The 21543-nt window shown below is 40.8% G+C and overlaps 2 protein-coding genes across 2 annotated transcripts in view; one reads left to right on the forward strand and one right to left on the reverse strand.

Moving 5' to 3' along the window:
* Positions 1-1492: 1492 nt before the first annotated feature.
* PARP2 (poly(ADP-ribose) polymerase 2) lies at positions 1493-11091 on the reverse strand. The gene is made up of 16 exons (XM_032418001.1): positions 10969-11091; positions 9828-9980; positions 9431-9501; positions 8775-8825; positions 8456-8552; positions 7947-8022; positions 7198-7300; positions 6083-6242; positions 5687-5825; positions 4163-4226; positions 3949-4083; positions 3452-3579; positions 3212-3311; positions 2719-2817; positions 2115-2239; positions 1493-1996 (listed from the first exon to the last, which is right to left on the reverse strand). Exons 1-16 carry the CDS (start codon positions 11009-11011, stop codon positions 1837-1839), a joined length of 1704 nt encoding a protein of 567 aa, XP_032273892.1. The 5' UTR covers positions 11012-11091; the 3' UTR covers positions 1493-1836.
* Positions 11092-11235: 144 nt separating this feature from the next.
* Positions 11236-21543, forward strand: part of CCNB1IP1 (cyclin B1 interacting protein 1) — a 37708-nt gene continuing 27400 nt past the window's right edge. Inside the window, exon 1 of the mRNA XM_032417374.1 lies at positions 11236-11704. The gene's annotated coding sequence lies outside the window, so the exon portion shown is untranslated. The remainder of the gene's footprint in view (positions 11705-21543) is intronic.

Genomic DNA, 21543 nt, shown 5'->3' on the forward strand with positions numbered 1-21543 from the left:
TGAGATCATGACCTGAGCCGAAATTCAAGAGTCAGATGTTCAACTGACTGAGCCACCCAGGCGCCCCATTACTGTGGTTTTCTAAAGATTTTCTATTTCCCTCAAGCCTTCTACATTAATTGAAATCCTTCTGAAAGGATTATTTATTCCTTCTTCCCCATTTTCAAAGGAGTCATTCATCCATTTCAGTCTTTCTGTGGGTTTTGCATAGATGTCGTTTATCAGGTTGAAGAAGTTCCCTTCCATTCTTTGCTGAATGTTTATCATGAAAGGGTGCTGGATTTTGCCAAATGCCTTTTCTGCGTCTAATAAGATAGTCACGTGACTTTTGTCCTACACTGATGGATTTTCGTGTGTTGAACCAACCTCACGTTCCTTTGCTAAATCTCACTTTGTCATGGTGTATAATTCTTTTTACGTTACTGGTTTAGGCTTGGTAGCATTTTATTGCACATATGTATTCTTAAGGGACATTGGTCTATAGTTTTCTTTCCTGGTGGTATCTTTATCTGGTTTTGGTTTCCTATTGCCTGATAGAATGAGTTGGGAAGTATTCTCTTCTACTTTTTGGAGAAGTGTGTAGTCTAGTTTTAACAGCAGCACAGTAGCTCAATGAGTGCGTATATTTAACTAGTTCCTTATCTAGGGATCTTTGCATATAACAATGCTGCACTGACATAATCTATACAGACAAGCACATCTGTAGTTTTTAGGTCAAAGGGTATGTATATTTTATTTTCTTTTATTATTTTTTTTAAAGAAAAAAAATTTTTTTTTTAAATTTTTTTATTGTTATGTTAATCCCCATACATTACATCATTAGTTTTAGATAAAAATTTTTTTTTTTTTTAAGATTTTATTTATTTATTTGATAGAGACAGAGATAGCGAGAGCAGGAACACAAGCAGGGGGAGTGGGAGAGGGAGAAGCAGGCCTCCCGCCGAGCAGGGAGCCCGATGCGGGGCTCGATCCCAGGACCCTGGGATCATGACCTGAGCCGAAGGCAGACGCTTAACGACTAAGCCACCCAGGCACCCCAGGGTATGTATATTTTAAATTTTGATAGATCTTGGTAATCTGGTCTCTAAAAAGTTACAGGCTACTGTTTTCATTTAAATAACCTTTACTTTTATCTAAGGAAGTATGGTGTACGTGTGTGTGTGTATGTGTGTATGTACGTACGTGTATTTGTGTTGCATGTGTTTACAAATAATCAGGAAGTCTTTGGATCTGACCTGGACTTTGGTACTTCTTAGGTGGAGCAGGGCATGTCAAAACTCATTCTGTTTCTCTCCTTTCCTCCCTGAGATATATTTAGGGTTAGTGACAAGTCCTCTAAGTGCTTCCAGATTTTTGGACATCTGCTGAACCCTAGGATAAGTGGTGGGAGACCTGGTCTACAGTTGGTAAACAGGGGAAAAAGGCAAGTTAGAAGATTTGGATGGGAGCAAGGGAACAATGCAGCCTCTGTTGTCTCTACCCTTCTTGTAATAATACCCAACAAACTCCAGGTTGCAGAAAAACTGACTTAAATGGGGAAAAGCATCCGTCTCCATTAGCATCCTTCAATGCACAGAGGCTAGTCTGCTGTGAAGGAACAGGATCCTGAGTAACTTGCAGCTAGCCGTGGGATACATGGAGCAATGTGTACTTCCTGCCCTGAAAATGAGGTACAAACATGAGAAGAAATATGTGGTTGGAGAAATAAAGCCCAAAGAAGCCAGTGGTAGATTTGTGCTATTTTTATTACATAAAAGATCAGAAAATTCAAAAGTAAAACCTTGCCTATTTTCTTCTTTGAAGATCAGACCTATCCGGTTTATTTAATATTGACATTCACCACAGCTCCAGGAAATTAAACTGAACCTTTAGAAGGTATCGCATACGGACCTGGTTGGGGTTATAGACAATAAATTCATTGTAGTTGAGGGTATAGCCCTCTGGATTCAGAATTCCTGTATCACTTGCTGGTCCTAAGGGTACCGTACTCCCATTCCTGCCAAATGGAAAAAAGTGTGTCAACATCTGCCTCTGGGTCAGAAGTCAGAATATAGAAAGCAGAGTCTTATCTGGCCAAAAGAAGCCTTCTGGCCTTAGAGGCTCTGAGTACTCACAGGGTGATGAAGGAGGCAGGTCTGGGAGCCATCCTGCCCAGTCCCTTGGTGCTGTGTTTGCCCTGAAGTAATCCTTCTGCCTCAGGATTGGCCGCTAGTAGCTCATTACACTGACCCAGAGCGACCTGCAAAGCAAAAGATCTTTAAACACCCACATCCTACTGAGAACCGGATGGCTCTAAGGCCAAACAGAAAAATCCCATCGGTACTTTCTTTCTTTTTTTTTTTTTTTTAAATTTTTTTTTTTTTTTTTTAAGATTTTATTTATTTGCGAGGGAGAGAATGAGAGACAGAGAGCATGAGAGGGAGGAGGGTCAGAGGGAGAAGCAGACTCCCTGCTGAGCAGGGAGCCCGATGTGGGACTCGATCCCGGGACTCCAGGATCATGACCTGAGCTGAAGGCAGTTGCTTAACCAACTGAGCCACCCAGGCGCCCCCATCGGTACTTTCTTCCTCTCGTCCTGCAGAGGAATGGAATGGAAATTGCCCTTGGCTCCCCTCTCAAGTTCTCCCAGGTGAACCTCTTAGTTCTGGAGTCAAACTTTTCTCTCTGGAAAAACAGGAACTAATAATAAGCTAGAGATCATAAATATGGTCATCTCACCTCTGATAAAAGCAGCAGTCCGGTATCCTTTACTCGAGAAGCAAAGCAGTAATTGGCACTCTTAGAAGACATGTCGGCAAAGTAGATTCCTTTCCCAAACTGAAATATGTAAACAAACTTAATCCACTGTGTTAGAAAGGAGGCCTGTATCACTGACCCTGTGTTTCCATGATCTTAAACACATTATAGACCCTTCTCCATTTCCCCCTGCAATTCTTTTCCAGAAAGCAGGTGTATTGGTGAATTTCTGCTTTCTGAGCCGGCAGAAGGGATATCTTTAGGAATTTAAAGAAAGAAGGACATAGTAAGAAATGTCAGGGTGTGAAAAAAGAAAAAAATATGTCAGGGTTATCAGTGAGCTGGTTTAATTCTTGGGAAGGGTACTGCTGAATCCTAATCTAAAAAAAACGGGGGGGGGGGGGGGGGGAAGGACTGAGAATATTATTGTATCCTTTATCCTTGTGCCTCCTTCCAGGATTCAATTTCTACTCACCATGTAACCTGTGATGGGAGCCTCAGGTGGGGCAATTTGAAGCCCATGGCTCAGGATTCCCACCCAGTTACTAAGCCTGGAACCATGCCACAGCAGCATCCTAGGGAAAAGCCACTATTATTGTACTCTCTTGCTCTCCAGCAGAGATAGGCCATAAGCATAAAAAAGCCATTTTCTGGAAGTCCCATAACTGCACTTCAGGCAAGGGAATGTCTTCCCAAACCCAAAGCTAAACTGAACCTGTTATGAAGGTCCTCTCTGAAGGCTTCTTTTTCACCCTCCTTCTCCACTTCAAAAACATCCAGTAAGGTCATGGTATAGTCTCTGTGTGTGGGAGCATGAGTAGACTGCAGGTACTGGGAAATCACCTGTGAAAAGAAAGAAATGGCTGGTGTGGACTCTGTAAGAGACCAGACTGAGCTGAAGAACCTCAGGGCTTCTGGTAAAAACTGGCAGACTTTCTGCTCCCTAATGGTCTCACAAGACAGTGAGAAAGAGCTCTACCTTCTCCAATTCCTGGTAAATTGAAATTCAGCTCTATATAAAAGTTTGCTCTTGGGCAACCCTCTCGGGTCCCTTCTTTCTTCGGGAGCTTTGTACTATCACTCAATAAACCTTGCTTGCTGCTCACAAAAAAAAAAAAAAAAAAGTTTGTTTTTAACCAGAAGTAGTCACAGAACAGTGGGGTTAGGAGGATTGGTCTTAAAGGTAGGAAAATAAATGATCATTTTTCTTACTTTGAACTCATAACTTTCATGGTCAAGAGGGCACAAGGCACAATGTAGTTTTCTATAGTGTTGGTCCAATGGGTGTTCTGGGCTTTGCAGCTCTGTCTTCACCAGCTTAATGGCAATTTCAATGTCTCTCAAAGCCTGGCAAGATGAGATACAGGATCAACGTGTAGGGACTTGGAACCAGAGAGTAATACTTCCCAATCCACACATATCTCACCTCTAGTAGTTGTACTTTGTCTGATAGTTCTTTCTCTGTCCGGATTAATGGAGGGGTACGGAGTCTAAGGACAGAGATATAATCCATAATCAGTTCTCTGACAGGTGGCCAAAGGCACATGACTAAAAGTAACAGACTAAAGATAAAACAAACACACTGTATAGATTTTGACATCTGGGACTAGAAATGAAATTCTTTTTTATGGGTTCCCTTAATATATCTACATCTATATACATAGCTTTATAATTTGAAAATGATCACTGCAAGTTCAGTTACTATTCCTCACCATATGGTTGACCCCCTTCACCCATTTCACCCACCCCCAACCCCTTTCCCCTGTCTGTTCTCTGTATCTATGATTTTTTTTTTTAAGATTTTATTTATTTATTTGACAGAGACATAGCGAGAGGGAACACAAGCAGGGGAAGTGGGAGAGGGAGAAGCAGGCTCCCCGTGGAGCAGGGAGCCTGGTGCGGGGCTCGATCCCAGGACCCTGGGATCATGACCTGAGCCGAAGGCAGACGCTTAACGACTGAGCCACCCAGGTGACCCTATGAATTTTTTTTTTTTTTTTTTTAGAATCCACATGAGTGAAGTCATATGGTATTTGTTTTTCTCTGTTGGCTTATTTTGCTTAGCATGATACCATCAAGATCCATCCAACCACGCTGTTGCAAATGGCAAGATTTCATTCTTTTTTATGGCTGAGTAGTATTCCATTGTATATATACACCACTTCTTCTCTATCCATTCATCTGTAATGAACACTTAGGTTGTTTCCATATCTTGGCTACTGTAAATAATGCTGCAATGAACAAAGGGATGCATATCTTTTCGAATTTATGTTTTCATAATTTTCAGATAAATATCCAGAAGTGGAATGGCTGGGTCATATGGTAGTTTTAGTCTTAATTCTTTGAGGAATTTCCATACTGTTTCCTATAGTGGCTGTGCTAATTTACAATTCTACCAGTAGTATACAAGAGTTCCCTTTCCTCCACATCCTTTCCAACCCTTGTTATTTCTTGTTTTTGATAATAGCCAAATCTTGTTTTTTAAATAAGATATATCAGTATCAATAAGGAGCAGCTTGGATATAGTACTGCCTAGAAACAGAAGTAGACCTGCTGACCACTCAGGGTTATTTTTAGGTCACAGAGCTCTATAAAGCAATAAAAGGAATAAAAACAGAATAAGCATCAGAATATAGAATCAACAAAGATAAAATGTATTTTATATGCCTACTATCATTTGAATAGGAAATAGGGAGTTTTATGCCTCAAGCCATTTTACTTGTTGGTTGGATATCTAGACCTATTTTCTCTTGGTAACTTCTACTTGGTCAGAAAATATGGTTATAATCAGGCCGGGAGAGTGCATCCCAAACTTGTAAGTTGACTACATAGGCTATCTATAAATCATTTTGACTCTGTGTCTATCCAAGATGATCATTTCATTATAAATGAGAGTAAAAAGACTATAGTTAGGTAGAAGACCAAAGAGAAGTAACAGCACAGGCCTTACCCAAAGTCATGTGGGATCCTGGTGTAGAATTCATTGCAGGCTTCCATGAGAGCTCGTCCATGCTGGCCAGCCCGAATACAGTCCTCAATCTTCTTAAGAGACTGGTAGCCTGCCTTGATTTGTGCCACTGTCAGCTTCCCTGCAGGCCCAGCCAGAGATCATCAGACCCCACAACTAGGGTCCTATCCTGAAACTGTACTCATGTGCCTACCCGACAAAGACTCTCACCTTTCAACTCTCAAAACAGCTTCTCCTCCCCACACTACCTCTCACCCCAGATCTCCTTTTTTTCATTCACAATATTAGCAAGCTTTAAATCATGAAGGTGATGAAATGTCCTATTAAAGGAACTAGGAAATACAAAGAGAGAATGTGGGATAGAATCTGAAGTCCTACCGAGTGGGGCTTTCTTGGTGTCATATTTCATTTCTACCATCATCTCTTCCATGGCCTGGACATTACAGATCAACTCTATCAGCTCCTGCACACGAAGATCTAGCTGTGATTCTGGTTTCAAAGGGGAGTTAAGAGATTCCTTTTTTGATTCCTCTTCACTCTACAGCCAAAAAAAAAAAAAAAAGAATTACAAAATCTGGAAGGATCTATTTTAAGGTCCCTGCAAGGGCTGGCTCTACAATATCCCTGGTAGGTGAACACCAATTAGCTCCTGCTTGAACACAGGCTCATTCCATTATTAACCTAGTTAGAGTACTTGATGTGATTCCACCTTCTAGTCCTCCATGTGCCTCCCATAGTTAAACTCCTGGAACAAGTCTAAAAGGCTCTCCTAATGTGTTGTTAAGTATGTAAAGACAGCTATTATGTCTCAGATCTTCTCATCTTAAAAAGACTAAGATTTTTACATTTCTCAGATACTGCAGGTGACAGCTTTCATCATCCTGGTTGCAACTCAATTTGTTGAAATTAACTTTTTTTTAATGTGGTATATAACCAGAAGTGAAGACAACTTTAAGTGCCGTTTCATCAGTGTGACTATATATTACTCCTCTCTTGATCCATACATTAAACTTCTGGAAATAGGACCAAAGATTTTAAAAGAATTGCATTAAATAATAGAGACTAGGTGCGCCTGAGTGGCTCAGTCGTTAAGCGTCTGCCTTTGGCTCGGGTCGTGATCCCAGGGTTCTGGGATAGAGCCCCACATTGGGCTCCCTGCTCGGTGGGAAGCCTGCCTCTCCCTCTCCCCCTGCTTGTGTTCCCTCTCTCGCTCTGTCTCTGTCAAATAAATAAATAAAATCTTTAAAATTAAAAATAAATAAATAATAGAGACTAGAAAGCATATTCTATCTTTAATCTACAGTCCCTTCAAGATTACAAAGATCCGTGAAAGTTGCCCCTGAGGGAATTGTTACCTTTACTTAGGTGGGAAATAGCAAGATGCAAGATACCCTGATCTGTTCTAGTCTGGGACCTGATCTAAGCCATTCTGCTAGACTTCACCTTGGTTCAGAGGAAGCAGTTTTCTCCCCAAATGTATAGCCAGAGTTTACCTGAGTATTGGTGGTATAGTCCACTTCTAGCATATCATATTTTCCAGGCACCTTCTCAAACTTCTCACGATCCTCCCAATTGTTTTTTGTTTTGTCAAGGAATCTGTGGGATCCACAATGGTGAGAAAATCTTACAAATAAGGGTCTACTACTAGGAATGGGCTTATAATTGTTTCTTTAGAACACCTCCAAACTATTTCTTTTTTTTCCCCAACTGTTTCTTAGAACTCTTATATCTGACTTCCCAAAAATCTGGATTCTAAATTAGGACCCTGAATGAAAAAAAAAAAAAAAAAGCTCTGGAGTCAATGGGAACAAAAAATGGGAAAAAAGGACTCTTGAGCTTCCCAAAGGCCCCAAAATACCCACAAAAGCCTTTGAGATTTTAGACAAAAGACCCCTTTCTAATCCCTTTCTGTGAAAGATTCCCAGAGACCAGAAAGCTCTGCCTCCATATCATAGTGAAAGAAGTTTTAAAACTCTAACTGAATATTCTCATCCCATCCACTTTTCCCAAATTTCCTTAATTGTTGGTCATGTGCTAAGTGTATTAGATTCTTCTGTTTTTAGTCAATTTCAAGGTTCCAGGTGATGTAATCACTAACTAAGGATGCAGTTTGGTGTCCCAGTCATAGAATGTCACAGTGGAAATACATTAACATTGAGGCCAAACCACACTTATAAAATTCTTAAAGAAGATACATCCAAGAAGAATGGTATTTTTTTGGTACTCATTTCTTAGCACTCACTTCTTCTGAAAGATTTCCTTGGCTTTGTTGAGGTCCCCTGAACAAGCCACCAAGCTGTGCTGCCCCATTTTCCCAACTGCAAAGCAAATGCCACATATAAGATGGTTTCCTGCCTCCCAATCCAAGAAGAGTTTTCTCAAGTAATAAGCCAGCTCTCTAAGGTCTCCCTGCTTAGTATCTGACAAATGCGCAGGAAGGGGAGAGGGAAATTACGGTAAATGGGCCCAGGAAACTGATCCTGTTGATATTAGTTACCTCTAACTGCCACAGTCTCTGAGCAGCATTAGCAGACCAAATGCAGGACACTTCCCAGCCTCAACAGGCTGCTGTTAGTTTTTTCAGTGGGAACTTCCTAATGAAGATGCTCGCTATTTCCCATTTGCAAGCCCCTCCCAGGTTATAAAGCCTCCATTCCACCAATTTAAACCCAGAGGATCTTCTGGTTACTCACTAACCTGTTTCTGGCTTTCTGAATGACAAATTAGAAAATCCATAATAAGAGTCATTACCTCGGCCCCATCTCATCCAAACACTGAAGTGCCTCTGGGCATCATCTTCTAACAGCTGAATCAAATAGTACTTGTTGTTGTTGAACTGAAGATTGGTCTATGGTAACAGAAATATGAACATAAGAGAGAGGTTTACAAATGGGAGCCACATAAACTGATGTCTTCCTTGGTCACAGGTACCAGTAACTGCTGTAAGGAGAAGACTATACTATAAGGCTAGTATCAGGGACTTCAGAATTAAAGATATGGGCATTGGGGCACTCTCATCAGTAAGTATCAAGAAAAAAATTCCCATACATAGAACAGCTCTTCCCCTTACCTGATTTAGCAAGACATCATAGACATCATTCCCTTCACAGTACACATGGGCCTAGAGAGAGAAGGAAAACACTGACATTAGTATAGTCTCAGTCCTCATGAGATCCTTAGTGATGCTCTAAATTTTATTGTCTCAAGGTGTCATTCTCCAGCACTACCAATATCTACCTTCCAGGGAAAGAACTGCAAAGGGATGTTCTTCTACACATAACGTGTTATTCCTATAATGAAAACATGTTGCTTTTTTTTGTAATTACAGAAAAACAAATGATTCCAATAGTTAAAGGAAAGCTGCTCCAAAGGAAGCCTTTCTTCTGTATTCTTCAAATCCTTTTCACATTCATCAGTAATTCATGCCATACCAGAGCACAGTTTCTCATTAGAACAAAGATGGTTCTTCCTTGATAATGGGATAATTTGCTAACTGAGAAAGAGAATGAGGTGTGGAAAGCTGATGACAACCCCAGAAGTTAAAAAACACCCTGATTATTAACGCCAAACTCCACCACTCCCATATGTTAGCCTTGGAGAAATTAATCACTAGTAGTATTTTGGAGAGGACTCCTAAAATGAATACTAGCAGTGTTCTGGACAGGAATCCCAGTAGCAAAAGAAAAACTGCTCTCTGAGAAATCGATAGGCAAAGGAGTCTCTCACCTTCCCCACCTTGGCTGTGCACTCGGGGTCCACGGGAGCTTTGCCCTTTAACAGCAAGGTCTTCACAGACTCTGAGGGAAGACAGATACGTACTACAGCTACTTGTATGGGAATCAAAAACAGCTATAACAATAAAGTTATAATAAAATTCATAATGAACTTTGCCCTTCCCAAGCAATCCTGATCTGTCCAGGTCTCAATCTGTCTAAACTACATGAAACTGAAGATTCTGAGAAAGGAGATTTGTACTGTGGTATGCCCAAAGGATAGAAAATTAATTATATCTTCAAGAAAGGAAGAAGTAAGAGTTGAAAGAACAAGGCATCCCTTGCCCTCACCCCTCCCATAGACAATCCTGCTAGGCCATGTCCTTCCTGGCCTACCACTTGAAGCTGACCTTGCTTGTCTTCTGTCCTGTCATTATTGGCCTCTCCTCCAGCCACAGGCTCCTTTTTCATCCCCTGCCTCTGGCATCTTCGAGTTTTCTTTGCAGGAGGAGGGTCTTCTATAGCCGTGCTGCCATTATGAACTTTTCCAGCTTCATTTAATGCTACAGAAGCCATGGGCATGAAGAATGGGCAAAGAATCAAAAGAAAGAATGAGTACCCACTGAACACAATCCTACTTTGAAAAAACGTCATCTGTTTAAAGAAATGGTTCAAGATGGTTTTGTAAATTTACAAAGAAATAACTGCCATGCCACTGTTCTTGACAACAGTCTGAGAAATCACTTCCTAAATTGCGATTCTAGCCAAATTAAAATAAAATAAAATAAAATAAAATGGAGCCCCAGGGCTCTTGTGAGCTCATAGCCTGAGGCATGAGTGTCATAGACTGCTTATCTCTGTTTACCTGTGCCCCCAAACTTTCCCAATACCTATCTTCAAACTACCTAAGGTGGTATGAGATAATGGTTAATAGAGTGCTCTGGAATCTGTCTCTAGTTTAGAGCCTAGCCCTGTCTCCAACAGCTGTGGAACCTTGTAGAAGTTATTTCATCTCTTTGCACCTCAGTTGCCCCGACTGTAAAATCCAGAGGATGACAAAATACTACCTAATTTGTAGGATGGACCTACACATTTGTAGGATGGATGCATTTAAGAACATGTTAACACACAGAGTATAATACTCATCAATTCTAAGACCTGAATTTTACTATCTTTGAAACTGGGATGCACTTACAATGGATGACATATAAACAATGAATCACGTTTTAATTGGAAGCACTTTCTCCTTTCCTAGTTATACATAAAATAATGATGCATCTTACAATAAATTTTTTTTAATTGAATGACATTTAAAATATTTAAAATAATGCTGGCACCCTGTTAGTTACTACAGGTCCACAAGCCCTTATACACAATTCCGTAATCCAAAAAGCTCTGAAAACCGAAATTTAAAAAGTTTAGCACCTAAACTAGCTTGATAGACAAGGGCGGGTCAGGGGGCGACGGAAGGGGAGGGGCTAGAGCAGAGGGCCCCGTTCCCCGTCAGACTCGTCGCCCCCCAGCGTTCGCCCCCTACAGTGTGCACCGAACCTCGTGCCCCGCCGCTGCGCGTCCCCCGCCGTCGGGCAGCCATGGAGCCTGAACGTTCCCGTCAGCAAGCCTCTTCCAGGAATTGCCCGCCTAGAGTCACAGGGCGGGAACACAGCGCGCGTGCGTGCGTCCTGAGAAGACACGTACAAGGGACAGGGGAGGTACTCCCCGCGATATTTACATGTTGCTATGTATTGTGGGAAGTCACCATAACTGATAAATGCATTTAGGTGCGGGAGCCTTATAAATTCTCTCTGGGGCCACCCTTTCCCATAGGGCGGAGGGAAGCTCATCGGTGGGGCCACGAGCTGAGTGCCTTGTGTCACTCTACCCCATGTCCCCTGGGAAGGTCTGAGACTGGGGCCATAAAGCGGCCCTAACAGGGTCCTCCCTGAGTGTCGGGGAGGTGAGTTCCCAGAGAACGGGGCTCCGCGCGAGGGCAGACTGGGCAGGAGATGCCATGGACCCCGCCCCTAGGGGCGGGGCCTGGCGGATGCCTCCTTAGCCGGAGCTTGGAACAGACTCACGGCCGGCAAAGTGAGTTCAATGGCTGAGGTGAGGTACCCTTCCCGGGGGCCTCATAACCCAATTCAGACTACTCTCCCCCGCCCTCTTTTGAAGAAAGCTGAGGACCAGAAGGAGCTTACGAATTCTAATGTTAGTGAAAGCGTGGGAAAGTTTGCAAGGGAAGAACGCCGCAGGAAACTGCAGAGCCAAGGGGAGAATGCAAGCAAGGGTAAGGGAAGCTCTTGGGGATTGCCAATGATCTTGGGAGACTTTGAAGACAGAGAAACCCAGTCGCCCGGTTTTTGGAAAGGTAACTGGTGATGACATTAGGTCAGGAATGGGGTGGTGGCAGCGCACTTAACAAGCAGGCCTCTGACTCAACCACCCAGACCCCCTGAATCTGAGGTTCTGCATTTGGACCTTGAGGTAAGGAAGGGGTTTCTTAAGACACTGAGAGTAAGAGAAAAATACTGATAAATTTGATTTCTTAAAATTAAAGAGTTTTGTCTATCAAAACACATAAAATTTAGAAAGAAGAAAACAAAATTCTTATTGTTTGTATGTGGTTTGGTTGTGAATATAAAAAAATCCAGAAGAAACTACAAGATGAAATTTTTAACTCATTAGGGAAGTTTAACAAGGCTGATAGAAAATAACATATAAGAATAAATTGCTCTTTATAACAGAACTTCAAATAGAAATAGAATTTTTAAGAAATGATAGCATTTAATATAACATCAAAGTCTATCAAATACTTGGAAATAAAGTTGACAAAATATAGGTGCTCAGCAAATGTTTGCTGGATTGGATTGGTTATTTCTTTCCTTGGTAGGTCAACATCTGTTGCATCTAATTTAATTATGGCACAAATAAGCTAGACTGGTCTAAAAAGCATTAATTTGGAGATAGGAAAATGTAGTAAAGATGGAAAATTTGTTAAAAATACTTATTAGAGCTTTGTGTACTAGACAGAGTTTTAAGTGCTTTAACATGTATAACGTCATTTAATCTTCAAGTTGATAATACCTAGAATTTATTTGGTGATTACAATGCTATGAGCTTTACAAACATTATTTAATTCTCACAACAACCCTATAGGGCAAGCATTATTATTGTCCCCATTTTATGCTAAGGAAGCTGAGCTTTAGAAAAATTTAAGTAATTTATTCAAGCTCACATAGTATATTAGTTTACTAGGGCTGCCATAACTGTCATAGACTGGGTGGCTCAAACAACAGAAATTTATTTTCTCAATTCTGGAAGCTAGAAATCCAAGATAAGGGTGTCTACAATGTAGGTTTCTTCTTTTTCTTTTTTTTTAATTTTAACTTTTAATTAAAAAAGATGTATTTATGTATTTATTTATTTGAGAGAGGAGAGAGAGTGAGCAAAAGCAGGGGGAGCGGCAGAGGGAGAGGGAGAAGCAGACTCTTTGCTGTGCGGGGAGCCTGATGTGGGCTCCATTCCAGGACCCCTGGATCATGACATGAGCTGAAGCCAGACGCTTAACAGGTTGAACCACCCAGGCGCCCTTAGGTTTCTTCTAAGGCCTCTCTCCTTGGATTGCAGATTGCTGTCTTCTTCCCGGTCTTTCCATGCATTGTCCTCCCTCTGTGTTTGTCTATGTCCTAATCTTGTCTTCTTATAAGGACACATGATACTGGATGAAGACCCACTCATACGACCTATTTCAGCTTAATTACTTCTTTAAAGGCCCTACCTCCAAATACAGTCACATTTTGAGCTCCTGACGGGTTAAAACATATACGTTTTTTTGGTGGGGGTACACAATTCAGCTCATGACACACAGTTCATAAGAGGCAGGACAGATTTAGGTAACTCCAAAATTTGTTCTTATCCACTAAGCTATTGTATTCGTCAAGTTTCTTGGTAGTAATTATCATCCCACACATATTTTTTAAAATTTATTTTTATTTTTTCTTCTCTTTATTTAGTTGTTATTTTTTTATGGTGATCAGAGTGAGAATTACTGAAATATATTTTTGAAGATACAACTTTCTATAGTCAGATACAAAGTAAACATAATTAAAATGGTATTTTTTCTTATTAACATATATTGTATTATTTGTTTCAGGGGTACAGGTCTGTGATTCATCAATCTTACACAATTCACAGTGCTCACCATAGTACATACCCTCCCCAATGTCCATCACCCAGCCACCCCATCCCTCCCACCCCCACCACTCCAGAAACCCTCAGTTTGTTTCCTGAGATTAAGAGTCTCTTATGGTTTGTCTCCCTCTCTGGTTTCATCTTGTTTCATTTTTCCCTCCCTTCCCCTATGATCCTCTGTCTTATTTCTCAAATTCCTCATATCAGTGAGATCATATGATACCTGTCTTTCTCTCATTGACTTTTCACTTAGCATAATACCCTCTAGTTCCATCCACATCATTGCAGATGGCAAGATTCCATTTTTTTTGATGGCTGCATAATATTCCATTGTGTATATATACCACATCTTCTTTATCCATTCATCTGTTGATGGACATCTAGACTCTTTCCATAGTTTGGCTATTGTGGACATTGTTGCTATAAACATTGGGGTCCATGTACCCCTTCGGATCCCTACATTTGTATCTTTGGGGTAAATACCCAGTAGTGCGATTGCTGGGTCATAGGGTAGCTCTATTTTCAACTTTTTGAGGAACCTCCATACTGTTTTCCAGGTGGCTGCACCAGCTTGCATTCCCAACAGTGTAGGAGGGCTCCCCTTTCTCTGAATCCTCGCCAACTTCTGTCGTTTCCTGATTTGTTCATTTTAGCCATTCTGACTGGTGTGAGGTGGTATCTCATTGAGGTTTTGATTTGGATTTCCCTGATGCTAAGTGATGTTGAGCACTTTTTCATGTGTCTGTTGGCCATTTGGATGTCTTCTTTGCAGAAATGTCTGTTCATGTCTTCTGCCCATTTCTTGATTGGATTATTTGTTCTTTGGGTGTTGAGTTTGGTTAAGTTCTTTATAGATTTTGGATACTAGCCCTTCATCTGATATGTCATTTGCAAATATCTTCTCCCGCTCTGTCAGTTGTCTTTTGGTTTTGTTGACTGTTTCCTTTGCTGTGCAAAAGCTTTTTATCTTGATGAAGTCCCAGTAGTTCATTTTTGCCCTTGCTTCCCTTGCCTTTGGCAATATTTCTAGGATGAATTTCCTGCGGCTGAGGTCAAACAGGTTGCTGCCTGTGTTCTCCTTAAGGATTTTGATGGATTCCTGTCTCACATTTAGGTCTTTCATCCATTCTGAGTCTATTTTTTTTTTTTTTTTGATTTTATTTATTTATTTGACAGAGAGAGACACAGCGAGAGAGGGAACACAAGCAGGGGGAGTGGGAGAGGGAGAAGCAGGCTTCCCGCGGAGCAGGGAGCCCGATGCGGGGCTCGATCCCAGGACCCTGGGATCATGACCTGAGCCGAAGGCAGACGCTTAACGACTGAGCCACCCAGGCGCCCCTCTGAGTCTATTTTTGTGTGTGGTATAAGGAAATGGTCCAGTTTCATTCTTCTTCATGTGGCTGTCCAATTTTCCCAACACCATTTCTTGAAGAGACTTTTTTCCATTGGACATTCTTTCCTGCTTTGTCAAAGATTAGTTGACCATAGAGTTGAGGGTCCATTTCTGGGCTCTCTATTCTGTTCCATCGATCTATGTGTCTGTTTTTGTGCCAGTACCATACTGTCTTGATGATGACAGCTTTGTAATAGAGCTTGAAGTCCGGAATTGTGATGCCACCAGCTTTGCTTTTCTTTTTCAACATTCCTCTGGCTATTTGGGGTCTTTTCTGGTTCCATACAAATTTTAGGATTATTTGTTCCCTTTCTTTGAAAAAAATTGATGGTATTTTGATAGGTTGCATTAAATGTGTAGATTGCTCTACATAGTATAGACGTTTTCAGAATATTTGTTCTTCCAATCCATGAGCATGGAACGTTTTTCCATTTCTTTGTGTCTTCCTCAATTTCTTTCATGAGTATTCTATAGTTTTCTGAGTACAGATTCTTTGCCTCTTTGGTTAGATTTATTCCTAGGTATCTTACGGTTTTGGGTGCAATTGTAAATGGGATCGACTCCTTAATTTCTCTTTCTTCTGTCTTGTTGTTGGTGGATAGGAATGCCACTGATATCTGTGCATTGATTTTATATCCTGCCACTTTACTGAATTCCTGTATGAGTTCTAGCAGTTTTGGGGTGGAGTCTTTTGGGTTTTCCACATAAAGTATCATATCATCTGCAAAAAGTGAGAGTTGCGGTGCCTGGGTGGCTCAGTCGTTAAGCATCTGCCTTCTTCGGCTCAGGTCATGATCCCAGGGTCCTGGGATCGAGCCCCACATTGGCCTCCCTGATTGGCGGGAAGCCTGCTTCTCCCTCTCCCACTCCGCCTGCTTGTGTTCCTGCTCTCTCTCTCTCTCTGTCTCTGTGTCAAATAAATAAACAAAATCTTAAAAAAAAAAAAAGTGAGAGTTTGACTTCTTCTTTGCCAATTTGGATGCCTTTTATTTCTTTTTGTTGTCTGATTGCTGAGGCTAGGACTTCTAGCACTATGTTGAGTATCAGTGGTGATAGTGGACATCCCTGCCATGTTCCTGACCTTAGGGGAAAAGCTCTCAGTTTTTCCCCATTGAGTATGATATTAGCTGTGGGTTTTTCATAGATGGCTTTTATGATTTTGAGGTATGTACCCTCTATCCCTACACTGTGAAGAGTTTTAATCAAGAAAGGATGCTGTACTTTGTCAAATGCTTTTTCTGCATCTATTGAGAGGATCATGTGGTTCTTGTTCTTTTTTTTATTAATGTATTGTAGACATTGATTGATTTGCAGATGTTGAACCAAGCTTGCAGCCCAGGAATAAATCCTACTTGGTCGTGGTGAATAATCCTTTTAATGTACTGTTGGATCCTATTGGCTAGTATTTTGGTGAGAATTTTTGCATCCATGTTCATCAGGGATATTGGTTTGTAGTTCTCCTTTTAATGGGGTCTTTGTCTGGTTTTGGGATCAAGGTAATGGTGGCCGCATAAAACGAGTTTGGAAGTTTTCCTTCCATTTCTATTTTTTGGAACAGTTTCAGAAGAATAGGTATTAATTATTCTTTAAATGTTTGGTAGAATTCCTCGGGGAAGCCATCTGCCCTGGGCTCTTGTTTGTTGGGACATTTTTGATTACTGCTTCAATTTCCTTAGTGGTTATGGGTCTGTTCAGGGTTTCTATTTCTTCTTGGTTCAGTTTTGGTAGTTTATACTTCTCTAGGAATGTATCCATTTCTTCCAGATTATCTAATTTGCTGGCATATAGTTGCTCATAATATGTTCTTATAATTGTTTATATTTCTTTGGTGTTGGTGGTGATCTCTCCTCTTTCATTCATGATTTTATTTATTCAGGTCCTTTCTCTTTTCTTTTTGATAAGTCTGGCCAGGGGTTTATCAGTCTTATTAATTCTTTCCAAGAACCAGCTCCTAGCTTCGTTGATCTGTTCTGTTCTACTGTTCTTTCTAGTTCATTGATTTCTGCTCTGGTCTTTATTATTTCTCTTCTCCTGCTGGGTTTAGGCTTTATTTGCTGATCTTTCTCTTGCCCCTTTAGGAGTAGGGTTAAGTTGTGTATTTGAGACCTTTCTTGTTTCTTGAGAAAGGCTTGTATTGCTATATACTTTCCTCTTAGGACTGCCTTTGCTGCATCCCAAAGATTTTCAACAGTTGTGTTTTCATTTTCATTTGTTTCCATGAATCTTTTTAATTCTTCTTTAATTTCCTGGTTGATCCATTCATTCTTTAGTAGGATGCTCTTTAGCCTCCATGTATTTGAGTTCTTTCTGACTTTCCTTTTGTGATTGAATTCTAGTTTCAAAGCACTGTTGTCTGAAAATATGCAGGGAATGATCCCAATCTTTTGGTACTGGTTGAGACCTAATTTGTGACCTAGGATGTGATCTATTCTGGAGAATGTTCCATGGACACTAGAGAAGAATGTGTATTCTGTTGCTTTGGGATGGAATGTTCTGAATATATCTGTGAAGTCCATCTGGTCCAGTGTGTCATTTAAAGCCTTTATTTCCTTGTTGATCTTCTACTTAGATGATCTGTCCATTTCAGTGAGGGGGGTGTTAAAGTCCCCAACTATTATTGTGTTATTGTCATTGTGTTTCTTTGATTTTGTTATTAATTGGCTTATATATTTGGCTGCTCCTATGTTAGGGGCATAGATATTTAAAATTGTTAGATCTTCTTGTTGGATAGACCCTTTAAGTATGATGTAGTGTCCTTCCTCATCTCTTATTATAGTCTTTGGTTTAAAATCGAATTTGTCTGATATAAGGATTGCCACCCCAGCTTTCTTTTGGTGTCCATTAGCATGGTAAATGGTTTTCCACCCCCTCACTTTCAATCTGGGGTTGTCTTTGGGTCTAAAATGAGTCTCTTGCAGACAGCATATCGATGGGTCTTGTTTTTTTTATCCAATCTGATACCCTGTGTCTTTTGATTGGGGCATTTAGCTCATTTACATTCAGGGTAACTATCGAAAGATATGAATTTAGTGCCATTGTATTGCCTGTAAGATGACTGTTACTGTATATTGTCTGTGTTCCTTTCTGGTCTATGTTACTTTTTGGCTCTCTCTTTGCTTAGAGGACCCCTTTCAAGATTTCTTGTAGGGCTGGTTTGGTGTTCACAAATTCTTTTAGTTTTTGTTTGTCCTGGAAGCTTTTTATCTCTCCTTCTGTTTTCAATGACATACCTAGCTGGATATAGAATTCTTGGCTGCATATTTTTCTCATTTAGTGCTCTGAATATATCATGTGAGTCCTTTCTGGCCTACCAGGTCTCTGTGGATAGGTCTGTTGCCAATCTAATGTTTCTACCATTGTAGGTTACAGACCTCTTGTCCTTAGCTGCTTTCAGGAGTTCTCTTTGTCTCTGAGACTTGTGAGTTTTACTCTTAGATGTCGGGGTGTTGGCCTATTTTTATTGATTTTGAGGTGGGTTCTCTATGCTTCCTGGATTTTGATGCCTATTTCCCTCCCCAAATTAGGGAAGTTCTGTGCTATAATTTGCTCCAATATACCTTCTGCCCCTCTCTCTCTTTCTTCTTCTTCTGGGATCCCAATTATTCTAATGTTGTTTCACTTTATGGTATCACTTATCTCTCGAATTCTCCCCTCATGATCCAGTAGTTGTTTATCTCTTTTTCTCACCTTCTTTATTCTCCATCATTTGGTCTTCTATATCACTAATTCTCTCTTCTCCCTCATTTATCCTAGCAGTTAGAGCCTCCATTTTTTATTGCACCTCATTAACATCCTTTCTGATTTCTATTTGGTTAAATTTTAGTTCTTTCATTTCTCCAGAAAGGGATTCTCTAGTATCTTCTATGCTTTTTTCAAGCCTAGCTAGTACCTTTTTTTTTTTTTTTAAGATTTTATTTATTTATTTGACAGACAGAGAGTTAGTGAGAGCAGGATCACAAGCAGGGGGAGTGGGAGAGGGAGAAGCAGGCTTTTCACTGAGCAGGGAGCCCAATGCTGGGCTCGATCCCAGGACCCTGGGATCATGACCTGAGCCGAAGGCAGATGCTTAACGACTCAGCCACCCAGGCGCCCCCCAGCTAGTATCTTTATAATTGTCATTCTGAACTCAGTTCCGACATCTTAGTAGCATCTGTATTGATTAGGTCCCTGGCAGTCGGTACTGCCTCTTGTTCTTTTTTTTGAGGTGAGTTTTTCCATCTTGTCATTTTGTCCAGAGGAGAATAGATGAATGAGAGAACAAAATGCTAATAGGGTAACAATGACCTCAGAAAAATATATGCTAAACAAATCAGAAGAGACCCAAAACTGGGGGGGAAAGAAAGGGGGAAAAAAAAGAATATGATCAGGCTGGTGAATAGAACAGAGCCACACACTAGATTTTAGCTGTATTTTGGTCTGTTAGAAGAAATTGCCTCCCAAAATTTTAAAGAAAGAAAAACATATATATACAAAAATAAGGGTAAATATGATGAAGGGATGGAATATGACTGTAAAGATGAAAATTAAAAAAGATTTTATTTTTTATTTTTTTTTAAAGATTTTATTTATTTATTTGGCAGAGAGAGAGAGACAGCGAGAGAGGGAACACAAACAGGGGGAGTGGGAGAGGGAGAAGCAGGCTTCCCGCGGAGCAGGGAGCCTGATGCGGGGCTTGATCCCAGGACCCTGGGATCATGACCTGAGCCGAAGGCAGACACTTAACGACTGAGCCACCCAGGTGCCCCTAAAAAAGATTTTAAAAAGGAATTGATAAGAAGTTGGTTGAAAAAAGAATGAAAAAAAAATTAAAAAAAAGAGAGAGAGATAATGTGATCAGGAGGGAGACTAGGACAACATCATACACTAGATTTAGGGTATATTTTGGTCTGTTAGAAGAAATTGTATCCCAAAATTTTAAAGAAAGGAAAACTTATATATATACAAAATAAGGTTAAATTCAATGAAGAGATAGAATATTACTGTAAAAATGAAAATTAAAAAAAGATTTTAGAAAAGCAATTGATAAGATGTTGGTTGAAAAAGGAAAGAAGGAAAATTCAACTAAAAAAATAGAAAAAGAAAAAATAAAGAAAATTAAAAAAAATTAACTTTGAAAGACTAAAGCATCATGGGTAAAAAGCCATGAATTCTATGTGCAGTATTCCCCTAGCGCTGGAGTTCTGCCGTTCTCATTGATCGGTAAACTTGATCTTGGCTGGCTGTTCTTGTTGATCTTCTGGGGGAGGGGCCTGTTGCCATGGTTCCCAAATGTCTTTGCCGGAGGCGGAATTGCCCCGCCCTCGCCCAGTCCGGGCTAAGTAATCTGCTTGGGTTTGCTCTCGGGAGCTTTTGTTCCCTGCAAGCTTTCCGTACAGCTTTGGAGGACGAGAGTGAAAATGGTGGCCTTCCAGTCTCCGCCCTGGAGGAGCCCAGAACTCGGGGCCCCACTCCTCAGTGCGCCCCCCAGAGAAAAGCAGTCAATCACTCCCGTCTCCCCGGTCTCCGGCTGCACTCCGTGCTCACCCGGCCTGTGACCGAGCGTTTCTATCTCTGGCACACGACCCCGTGTGGAGTCTCCAAACCCAGCAGATCCCTGCGGTGCACTCCCATGCTGCTCCTCCCGGGGGAGGAAGGGGAGTCTCCCCGGATCTGCCGCTTGTTGGGTCCCTGCTGGAAGAGCAGTGTCCTGACTGTGCCATGGATCACGGTTTATGGCAACCCCTGAGCTGAGAGCTCACTCCTCGGCTCTGTCTTTGCCACCAGCTTCTAATTAAAATAGTATTAAAACATATCATCCATAACCAGAAGAAATTATTTAACAGCGGTGTGGTGAATGATAATTTTCTTAGGTCTTAAGCAAAGCAAGAAAATAGGAAAGTAACTTACTTGATTATATATTCTTAAAAAAGAAAATGAGGGGTGCCTTCGTGGCTCAGTTGGTTAAGCATCTGCCTTTGGTGCAGGTCATGATCCCAGGGTCCTGGCATTGAGCCCCGCATCGGGCTCCCTGCTCAGCGGGAAGCCTGCTTCTCTCTCTCTCCCCCTACCCCTGCTCCTGCTTTTTCTTTCTCAAATAAATGGGTAGTCTTTAAAAAAAAAAAGAAAGAAAGAAAGAAAGAAAAAAGATTTTTAGCAAATGCCCAATGGAAAGTTACAAAGTGTTTAAAAGTTGAATTCAATGTACTTAACATGTAAAGAGCTATCTCAAAGTCATAAGAGAAACCAAATCTGTAGATAACTGGACAAAAGATAGGAATAAACTGTTTGCAAATATGATAAGCAAGGACATGGAAAAATTGTTCAGGTTCACATAGTATAACAATGCAAAGTATGAGTGTTAGTATTCTACAGGATAACTGGCCTACTCCCTTCAGTAAATTATTCTTATAAGAAAATAATAATAACAACAGGGATTGGCACTGTTCTAGATTAAAAGAGACTTTCGAGGCTTAACAACAAAATGCAGTGTTTGGTATTTGGATGCTGTTTTAAACAAGCCAGTAATAAAAATCCTTTTGGGAGCAGGAGGGTATATAGATATG

This window comes from Phoca vitulina, unplaced genomic scaffold (assembly GCF_004348235.1).
Source record: "Phoca vitulina isolate PV1807 unplaced genomic scaffold, GSC_HSeal_1.0 scaffold20, whole genome shotgun sequence".
NCBI classification, from domain to species: Eukaryota; Metazoa; Chordata; class Mammalia; order Carnivora; family Phocidae; genus Phoca; species Phoca vitulina.